This window comes from Nanorana parkeri, unplaced genomic scaffold (assembly GCF_000935625.1).
Source record: "Nanorana parkeri isolate BGI_ZX_2015 unplaced genomic scaffold, ASM93562v1 scaffold2, whole genome shotgun sequence".
NCBI lineage: Eukaryota > Metazoa > Chordata > Amphibia > Anura > Dicroglossidae > Nanorana > Nanorana parkeri.
Window position 1 is genome coordinate 3,639,634 of NW_017306270.1, and position 11,384 is coordinate 3,651,017.

Below are 11,384 nucleotides of genomic sequence, written 5' to 3' on the forward strand. Positions count from 1 at the left end.
GGATTCACACCCTGTACCTATAATGGGCACAGGGTGACTTAAACACATTTCCAGGGGAAAGACGTGGCATCGCCACTCCACATTAATCTGGGTTAATAGTTCCAAGGGGTACATGGCAATCCTCGTGGTTCCAGGAACAGTTTCTTAAGTCTTAGTTCCATGTAACCCCAAGAGGTCTGAGGGGGGGGGTCTCCATATTCCTAGGTCCATAGTCACTGGGAAGGAGACTGGCCTCCCAGGAGTCCAGGTCACGGTGGGTTCCGTGACATGCATCACTCGGCTGTAGATCCTCATATCATCTCTGAATTGGTGCTGACACTGTCCTTCCTTCTGGAGGGTGGCTACTTTGGTTACCCATGGTCCGTGTGTGTGTTGTAAAGTAGCCACCGCTCCAAGCTCGATGACGTGATGGACTACAATCATGTTTGTTTACTAATTTGTACTGAGATTGTAGTCCATCATGGGAGTGAGCTTGGAGCGTTGGCTACTTTACAGCACACACAGGGACCATGGGGAACAAAAGTAGCCCCCCTCCAGAAGAAAAGACAGTGTCGGAATGAAAGCAACAGGCTTATTTGATCCCATTTCATTTTTTATCTAGGGTATGACAGACCTAGATTGTCTTTTCCTTATCGCATTCATAATGTTGTCCGAGCTTATTGCTGCCTTCATAAAATCTTTGATCTTCATGAAAGAAAAGTTTTAATTTCAACATCCAATATTTTTTTTTAGAGCCATCCTTGTCTTTGTATGTTCAGATAAATAATGCTTGGCCAAATTGGACCATTGACCATTATAGCAGTCCTTCTGTAAAGTTTCTAGTCTGGCTATTTGTTGTAGCAAATATTTTGTCTGTTCTGGGGGAAAAAAAAAAGCAGATAGCATCTTATGCTTGCCTTCCCTGTACCCCCCGGCTGCTTTGTTTGCCAGAGTGAGATGAAAAATTACTGTGTAAGCCCCGAGTTGATATTAGGCCCCATTCACACCTAGGCGTATTGTAATATGCGCGTCTGTCACGCGTTTTTTTACCGCGATTCGCGGTAAAAAAGTCACGCGATTCCAAAGGCTACTTGGCAGTATCCAAATGGAAAACGCCCTACAAAACGGTCCAAAGTAGTCCCGGGACCTTTTCAGGCGTGGGCCGTTTTGTAGTGTGTTAGGGACGGGCGGAAATACGGCGGGGTGGGAACGAGGGCATTGACTACAATGCAATTTATATTTTTGACCGTTTTGTAGAGCGTTCGTCGAGCGTAGAACGCCCTACAAAACGGTCAGGTGTGAACGCAGCCTTAGTGGGAGCATGCACAGGGTTGAGGATCCTCCTTGCCACCAATTTTCAGAAAAGGTGTCTTAAAGTAGAACTCCGGGCAAATCAAATCTTAACCATTGCCTCAAACGTATCACCCTAACTATCCCCTCCGCTCTTCCAAAGACCTCCTGCTTTCCAGCTCCCTTGTCAACTCCTCCCATGCTCGCCTCCAGGACTTCTCTAGAGTCTCTCCCATCCTCCAGAACTTCCTACCCCAACCTACCCGTCTATCTCCCACTATGACTGTATTTAGGTGATCCCTTAAGATTCATCTCTTCAGGGAAGCCTATCCCACCTCTAGGCTCACAAAAACACGCTAGGTCTTATTTATTTTTTTAAAATGTACAACAATCCAACACAAATCCAAATTAAATAATCCAAAATGGCAAAGTTAAGAATAGGGTGATCAGGGGTGCCGTACCTTTCCAAGAGCAATTTGGTAACCAATCGTTGGCCAGAATGAGCGAAGCGCGCTTTCACTATCGATTCCTCACAGGCAGAGTGCATGTGGTATCACTCCGCCTGTGACAGGAGACGGCGCTATAGAGAAAGCATTGGCTTATGTGGCTCCCTCCGCTGCCGCCTCGCTTCCTCTAGCGCTGGCTTTGTTGGCACCACTGATTCCCTCCTGCGGCTCTTCAAGTTATTATTATTATTATACAGGATTTATATAGCGCCAACAATTTGCACAGCACTTTGCAATGTAGGGAAGACATTACAATCACAATACAAATCAAGACAAGATGGTAAGGAGGGCCCTGCCCCTGAGGGCTTACAATCTAAAAGTTCCCCCTTAGGCCACCACCGGCCCTGGGAATGGTCACAACTAGGTCTTATTTTCGGGGTAGGTCTTATATTTTAGCAATTCTCAAAAATAGTACTAGGTCTTATTTTCGGGGAAACAGGGTATCCAGCGATGGAATGTCCCTTGCCATCCTCACATTCTATACACTGATACTGATGCTGATACACTCGATCGAGTTGCATCGCACCATTTCTTTTTTTTTCCAGAACTTTATTGAAATGTCACAAATGACATTTCACTCCGTTCTCTGGGCTCACTGCAGTGTAATGTGGTTGTACCGCACCTCACTGTGGTGCGTTTAAAAAGAGTACTGCATGTACAAGAACGCAGTGGTGTGAACCGAGCCCATTCATGACGAGGCAAATTTATGTTGTCTTGCGTTCCCCCCCATAGTGTCCCTATGCCTTAGCCTAACAAATACCCATGAGATTACATCAGTTTGTGTTCTTGTACATGGCTGCTCCATCTCTTCCTTCTACTTCTGTGCCAGTTGTACACGGGGATTACTTGTTAGTTGTTCTCTTTGCCAGGAATGGGAAGCATAATTGTATTTAGTTTTCAACAGTTCCTCATTATTAAACAGCTCTTTATTGTAAAACCATTGCCTCTTTTTCATTTTCTTTTCATATGTTTAACAGCAGCTCTTTTCCCGTGCTACCAGCAAAATATTATTGTACATTTTGTACATAAAACTAAAGAGAAGATTCGGAAAGTAAATTTCTTAAACATTTTCATAATTTAGATTCAGTTTTCAGCAACAGTAATTGCTTGTGTAATCTACATCTCATCACAATGGCCTTAATGGAGCCGTTTCCCATTGTTTGCGTTCCAACGGCTGTGCACTCATGAGAGCGCGGTAAAATGTCAGGCTCTGTCCCCGTCTTAACTGCGCATCTTATCTGGTAATTCATGGAGGCCCCCTGCTGTGCTCTTCAATTGCCAATCATAATTACAGCTGTGACTTCAACCACATTTTTTTTTCCCTGGCTCTCAATTAAAATACAATTTAATTACTGACATCTAGCGTGTTCTTCATTTTAATCATATTTCCACCATTTATTGATTACCACCACCTGCTACCAACATTTGAACTTCACAGGAACGTTTTCTGTAGTCTTCTGTCCCCCAGCTGTAGCGTATTGTAAAAGTTTATGAATGTTTAGTATAAGCTGGTGATGGAGTATGTTATTGAGGGTTTTGGGTTGTACAGATTGAAGTGAACCTGTCTGCCATTTTAAATGTCTTACGTGAGGGCAGATATCACAGCAAACCTTTGTGTTCCTCTCTAAAAATACTTTTCACTTTATTCCACATTTAATTTAAATTAATTGGATAGTTTTTTTTTTATTTATTATTATTATTATTATCCTCTCATAGTTATTACAATTACACATTTGCCTAAAAATACACTAGGAAACATAGTTCTAAAGTGCAATCACCATACACTTGCTGGGTGGAAAAAAAAATTCCCTGACAATTGCCATCATCTGTTTTCTTAATTGTACGTTAAGGACCTGTTCACATGAGATCAGATCCTGATCAGGTCCTGATCAGCAGACGTGGAGCTGCTGATGCATTGCGTTTTTGGCCGCATATTGGCCGCGTTCTTGATGCATTCAGGCAAAAAAAAAAAATTTTTTTTTTTTGGCTGGAGTGGGGCTGTTAGTATGTTAGCTGCAGCGCAGTGCGTTTTTGACGCGTTTGCGTATACGGACCGTTTCCAGACCTGACAAAATGTGACGCAGTATTTTTTCTGTCGTAAGCTGAATGGACTGCACACGTGAGAACTGGAGCCCATAAAACACATAGGGATACATTGGGATGCATTTTGAGTGCAGCAGCGTACGGAGCCGGTCAGCACACAAAACGGACGTCGTGTGAACAGGCCCTTAGGCCTCATTCACGCGAGAAAAAGTTGGCACGTACAGCTCCGTGCTGCGTGCACGGCTGTATCGGGCAGCTCCCGGGAAGGACAGGTGCTGCGTGTGATTAGTACGCAGCCCCTGTCCTTCTCTATGGGAGTACGCAGCCATACGGCGCCCTACGCTCACCCCAAGTGCAGGTTTGCGCGGGTGTCCCGGCTCGGACGCAGACAGGATCCATCCTGTCAGCGCACAAGTACGGACACCCAAATGGATGTGCACTTGGGGTGAGTGTAGGGCGGCGTATGACTGCGTACTCCCATAGAGAAGGACAGGGGCTGCATACTAATCGCACGCAGCACCTGTCCTTCCCGGGAGCTGCCCCTTTGCTCCCAGAGCATTCCTTTAGTGGGATATCTGGATGACCTTCTCCGGAGGGAACAGTCAGATCAGGAACAGTCAGATCAGGCACTATCAGCCAATGTCCAAACATGTGAACATCTCACAAGCACCCCATTAATCCTTTAACGGTTTGCATGCTGCTTCCTGTCCCTGTCTACTGACCTATAACTTTGGTGGATTGCCAGCATGGAGGCACAGTAAGGGGAAAGCTAGTGATTGCACATTAGAGCACCTTGAATTTCAGGGAGCCTATGGAGAGCTCTAGTTGCTGTGAACTTCTTTACTTAATCATAAAAATAACAGGTTTACTTTAATTTTTGTTTTTTTAACTACATTTTTGTGCAACTCCAAACAATTTTTTTTTTTTTTACTCCATTGACTTTTTTTTTTGTCTGTAGCATTTTTTTTCCTTCCATCACTTCCTGTGGTTTCTAAACAATTCCCATTATTGCCTTCCAAAGTCATACATTTCCCTCAACCTTCAGGTCTGTTCCATGGCTTGCTTTCATCAGGATTTTCTACATCCACACTTCTATGTATGTTTCCAGGAATATTCTTTTTTTGGTTGCCCTTCAGGATTAAAATCCCCTTATTTTAGAGTAACCATCAGCAAAAATGATATTCAGGTAGAGACGTGCCCATTATCCTCTGGACGGTGCAAAATCTACAATAAACCAGCATCTCTTCCTATGAAAGCGCTTATACTTGCCGCTCTTGGGTATATAGGTGTTGGGAAAATATTGAGTTTGGAAACCCTATGTTATTGCAGTTGTTTTTCCTCTGCAAACCAGCGCCAAATGTGTTTTATATAAATCTCCACTTTATATAGGATAAACATGAACCGTCGGCCAAGCCGTATGTTCATGATCAAGAATGTGCTTCAAGTCGAAAGTGCGTGAGAGTGGCCTTCTCATGCTTGTACATTCAACCATTGTCTAGTCCTTTTTATGGACACCTTTAGCATTGTTTAACCAGTTGACATCCGCGGTGTTAAACCCCCTTCCCATCCAGGCCATTTTTCAGTATTCAGCGCTGCGGTACTTTGACTGACATTTATTCCGTCATGCAGCGCTGTACTGAAATGAATTTTATACCCTTTTTTGGGGACAGATAGAGCTTTCTTTTGGTGGTATTTATTCACCAAGTGTCCAGGTTATGAATGGTAAAGTATTTACATATTCTGAACAAGCAGTAGAAACACTTTAAAAAGGCCACATTCACCTCTGTAGCTGTAAGTATAGTGTGAGAAATTAATCTTTATAGTTCACAATATAGGCGTTGAAATCATAGCTTTTTATATGAGAACAGCTTTTGGCAGCCTGCCAGTTCTCCGATTGTACACACACAGCAGGAATTTTGAAGCTGTGAGAAACAAACTGAACTTTAGGTACCTCTTGTTCTGGGTGAGGCATTCCCGCTGGCCGAATGCCCCACCCCCTGTCAGGTGAAGCCCCGCCCCAACCCGCCCCCAAGCTAGTGTAAGAGAGGAGACAGGGAGGAGCCTCCCTGTCCCTCACTTGCTCGTCATTGCTGAGGCATCGAGATTGATGGCCTCAGTGGTTTTTTTTTTTAATTGGACGGTTTGGAATGGCGCTTTGCCTTTGGTCCAAGCCATCCACAGAGTTCACGCCTCTAACAAAGAGTAGAGGCTGTGACAGCTCTGGCTTCAATAGTTGGGTTACACGGCAGCAGGCTTCCCCACTGCTTGTGTAACCTAACTACCTGTCAAAAGTCGGATACAGCACTTTCATCAAAATGCATGTTATATAGAGTTTAATGGTAACACATGTAACACTCGCCTAAAACACAACACATACTGTAAGTAAAAACTGACCCATAGAGTCTTTGTTGTGATCTTTGAGAAATAACTGCAGTTTTAATTAACATAATACCTGGTCATTCTGCCAAGAAGGCCCTTGTTCAGGAACTTCCTGCTATAGGTTACAACACTCTATCCATGTCTCCAGTGGTGTATTCTGGTTTGGGGCTTCCCTAGGCAAGACGAAACTAGCCCGCCCCCCCGCCCTCCACACTAAATTTGCAGGATCTCAGGGGGGCTGTGCAGGATCTGTGGTGGGCTCTGCCATAGAGCTCACCACAGCTCCTGCAAAGTCCCTGAGACCCTGCAGAGCCCACCACAGATCATGCACCCCCGGGACCCTGGAGACTGGTGCAGGATGTGTGGTGCCCACCATAGACCCCACAGAGCCCACCCGAGACTCTCAGGTGGGCTGTGCAGAATCCATGCTGTGCTCTGCAGGGTCCCTTCAGCAGCAGTGTGATCATCTTACCCCGGCCTCCTCCACCGCTGGACTGGTGCTGCAGGACATGGCCTCTTCTGCAGCCCAATGGTTCTTCAGTGACCTGGGTTCTACGGTGGCCCAGCCCCACCACTTCCTGATCCGATGTGGCCCCACCCACTCCTGCTGCTCCACCTCACCCCCTTTTGCTGCTCTGACTCCTCTGCCTCCCTCACCGCGCCTCTACGCCGCTTCTTCTGTCTCCTTGCCTCTTTCGACTCCGCCGCCTCCTCCTCCCGCCTGCCTGTTTTGGGGGGTGGCATTTCTGCCGCTCCCCTGAAAACTGCCACTCAAGGCAAAGGCCGTGCATGGATCCCCTCCTGATTAGCCTGTGTGAAAGGGGCCTAACCTTTCCTGTAAGTCTCCTTGGGTCATGAAAAAGGTAAAATAATATGTTTTTACTTTTAATTAAAAAAAAAAAAGCTGCAATGATTATATTCTAATACTTTGCTTGCAGGCTCCCATTCTACTTCTCTTACAAAGGCTTGCCTATTATTTTTTGAATGTATTGCTAGGTTTATCCTATTTTGCATTATGTTCTTTCTAATAACACAGGCAAGTATCTTGCTGCCCTTGGCTAGTATGAGTTCATTGTGTATGAAAATGTATTTGTTATATCCCCAAATATTCAGCAGGATTATGATCGCTGGTGCTTTAATAAAGGCATTGTGAGAATAATTGCAGTAAAAAAAAAAAAGCCCAAAATCTGTTTTTCCTTTCTGTTCTTTATGTGTTTTCCAGACAAGTAATCACTATTATAAAGGTGTAATGGTGTTCGGAATGTTTGTCCTACAGGGTGGACTGAATGACATTCTTTTTGCTTTTGACAAAAAATAAACTTGATTCCTGTCCTGGAAAAAATAACCAACAGCAACCAGTCCAGTTCAGACTTTCAGTAGCCAGCCAATAGTTGTTCATTTACTAGTACAGTGCCGTGTTTTTTTTAATGATTAACGGTACTTGCATTCATGTGGTCTTTTTATGACTTATAGTCCACAAACACGAATATATGGTTATTTGATTCACCTACTAGCGCTGTTAATTCGGTTTAAACAATAGTTGGGATCTGCAAGTTTGGATCTTATTGGTGGGCAACATTGATGGTATTCTTGACCGTTTTTGTAGATGAGTCCCAATTGCCTCTGTGGAAAAGGAGGCCTAGACGATGTAAGCAGTCATTGCAATCTGAGCTAATATTTTTGGGGTTCCTGAAGCCTGGAGGTCTTTTGTATATGTTGAGTATACAGTTTTAAGTCGGCAAGCATGCCTCTTAGTTTAAGAGACTTACCTGCAGATGCTCAAAAACGTGCACGCACACATGTATGCAATCCATTGCCCAAAGTTCCTGGAAAACGAGCTTTAGCACGTGAACAAGCGCGTACGGGAACGCTTATGCGCAATAGCGCATGCACGTGAGCAAGCAGAAACGTGCCCATTAGCGTACAGGTGCAAGCTCATTAGCGTGCACCCTATCCTATTTAAACAGACCTGAAGCCATGACCAAGTTGCTGAGTGGTCTTCAGCTTGTCCCTGTGTGCCCTGTACTCTGTTCTTGTATCCTGACATCCTGTGTATGAATCTGGCTTGTGACCATTTGACTTCGCCTCCTCCTCCTGATTCGGTACCTCCTGTGTATGACCCTGGCTTACGTTTCCTGACCCTGCTCCAGATCTGTGATTCGGTTCCCTGTGTATGACCACGGCTTGAACCTGACTTCCCTCCTGGTCTGCCACTTAGGGTTAGGGTTCCATCAGCATCCTGAGCAACGACATCCTGCCAGTGCTTCCTTGGCCTAACACACGTTGCCTGCTCTGGTTTCAAGAGGTCCCGGTGTCATCTCGGTCCTGCTGATTCACCAGCTGGTCCAACGCACTCCATTGCCTCCTCAAGAACCGGCCAGCCACCAGTATCGGGCACCTGTCCTCCGCTCTGTCCTTCCATCCCCCGTCACTACTTCCAGAGGTGTGGGACAAGAGGTGCACGGGCAGCCCCCATCTCAGCTGAGTCTCCGGTCGGGTGCGTGATACTTATGTCCTTTTTTCTGGGATATCAGAAACAATAGAACATTACCCCAGTCTTTGGAGTACCTTTTTAATGCTTATCGTGACACTTACCAGGGACATAATAAGCATTGTAAAAGACCTGGGGCATCCTTGGACACCCTGAGGAAAGGAATGATGAAGCGCATGAGGGTGTGACTTAACTGCATTCACAGTGGGAGAGTCTTAAAGGGCTATGGTTGAATAAAACCTGAGCATACTCGCTGTATACAAAACGCACAAATCCCACAGTCCTTCAGTATCCACAGAATATGCTTTAATTACTGTGCCACAAGTGAGAGTTTCACAGACCCACACAAACCTTTAAGTGACATTAAAGTCCTAGTGTAAGAGGGGGTGACTCTGATGTAACATGGAGCTCGTAGGGTGAGGGGGTGACTCTGATGTAACGCGGAGCTCGTAGTGTGAAGGGGTGACCCTGATGTAACGTGGAGCTCGTAGTGTGAGGGGGTGACTCTGATGTAACGTGGAGCTCGTAGTGTGAGGGGGTGACCCTGATGTAACGTGGAGCTCGTAGTGGGAGGGGGTGACCCTGATGTAACGTGGAGCTCCTAGTGTGAGAGGGAGTGACTCTGATGTAGCGTGGAGCTATTAGTGTGAGAGGTGGTGACTCTGATGTAAGGTGGAGCTCATAGTGTGAGAAGGGGTGACTTTGATGTAACGCAGAGCTCATAGTGTGAGAGGGGGGTGACTCTGAGAAAGAGGTGGTCAGTATCTGTTCTCTTCTTACATTGGTGGTTAGTTTCTGTGCACTCCTAACATTGGGTCATTGTCTTAACCCCCTTTCATTGATATAAAGAGGAGCTCCTAATGTGAGAGGGGTGACTCTAAAGTAATGTGGAGCTTCTGGTGTGAGAGGGGGTGACTCACATGTGAAAGCAGAAGGCTCATGATGTGAAAGGGAACACATTTGTTTTATGTGTTTTGGGTTTGGGGGGGAAGGGGGGTTGCGGGGGATCCCTTTTTTTAAATCCATACCAGACCCTTATTCAAGATATTTTTTTTTGAAGGAACAAATGTTTTCTACATTTTGTGTTTTTTCCATTTTAGACTGGGGGGATGCAAGGTTTTTGCATACTTAAAAGGTACGGTGGCTGAAAAAAGGTTGAGAAACGCTGATCCAGCAGAAGCCAGACAAAAAAAAAATTCTAATAAATAAAATCACACAAGTAATCTGGTGCTGCCCCTTCCCTGTGAGACCAAAGAGCACCTTAGAGTAAACACATTTGTGCCTGTGACTATGAAAATGCGGACCAATGTGCATAAATTGGGATTATTGTTAGCGGAACTGTGGGAAGACAAAAGGTATCCCCTTATGAATTCTGTATACAGCTTACACAGAGAAATATGTGCCATTTAAACACTACTTTTCAGCATCATAATTGGTGCTCTGTCGACTTTAGTCTCTTTCATAACTCCTTTCCAGTGCGTGTAAAGAAATATACAGATATGAATTTTTCAATACCCCAGAGCATCTTATTATTTTACTGAGAAATGTAACATTAACATATCTTATTATTATTTACATCTCGCTAGATGGTAATCTCTTCTATAAATGTGTGTATGTGTATTTTCTTTTATGTTAACAGTCATATCAGTAATTTCCCATTACCCACACTACACATGGCCTACTGACACTCCCTTAACAAAGTATTTAAATTGGCATGAAAAGAAGGAAATGTATTTAAAATATGATATCGTAATGGTGATTATCTCTTTAATTAAATGCACACAAAAAGGGGAGATGTAAATCTGAATCTTTTGTTGTTCTGCATAAAATATTAAAATGCTTGTAAAATTGGTCTTATAATTTTTTTTTTTTATTTGGTTAGTTGTTGGCCAATTTTAGCAGACTACTAGTCTACAATTTACAGTGTATGTCATCCCTTACAATTAATTTAACTTCTTTATCCCTCTATGGTCTGTTTAAATACGCTGTTGACAGTGTTTTTGTTCTTGTATAATAAATGGAAAATAAATAAATAAATAAATCTGCCGATCCTGCCAGAAATCTAGTGAGCTCCTAACTTGCTCTAGTGAACTGAAAAACAACAGCAAAATGCCAAAACAGACCACTGACCCTCATATGTCGTAGAGATGGGGAGGTTTTCTGTAGTCGTAGTAGGCTTCCTGTTCTGGTGCAACATCACTGCTCCAACATAAATTAAGTAGGGAGAGGAAGTGATGTCACCCTGTAGCAGGAATTGTATTACAAGAATATTCAAGAAAATATGCTAAGCTAAAATATATTAAATTTTTGTTCTTGGTTTTAGATAGCCTTTAAAGAAAATGCATACAGCTTTTATGCAGATGATGATTTACCATAGCTGGAGTATCAAAAACATTCTCAGGGCATTACCAGAGTATAGTCTTAAGTAAACTCTGAACTAGGCACCTTTTTTTACACATGCTGACAATCTACTTGTCCTGATATATATAATTGTATTCAAAACCATATTTAACCATGGTAAGAAGTGCTTCTTGTTGGTCAATTGACCACGCTGACCAACGAGTGCTTGCAATTTGCGAGTGAAATTCAAAATCCATAGCACAGGGCTGAGCTGGATGGCAGTATGGGGTACATATCGTACACCCGTACCGGCAGAGGGGAAGGACTGTTCGCCAAAAGGTAAGTGTAATCCGGCG

At 44.1% G+C, this 11,384-nt stretch overlaps 1 protein-coding gene across 1 annotated transcript in view; it reads left to right on the forward strand.

The window, feature by feature from the left end:
* The first annotated feature begins 11,311 nt into the window (after positions 1 to 11,311).
* The window catches only part of FANK1 (fibronectin type III and ankyrin repeat domains 1), a 56,446-nt gene continuing 56,373 nt past the window's right edge, over positions 11,312 to 11,384 (forward strand). Inside the window, exon 1 of the mRNA XM_018557587.1 lies at positions 11,312 to 11,367. Coding sequence (XP_018413089.1) covers positions 11,312 to 11,367 — 56 coding nt within the window. The remainder of the gene's footprint in view (positions 11,368 to 11,384) is intronic.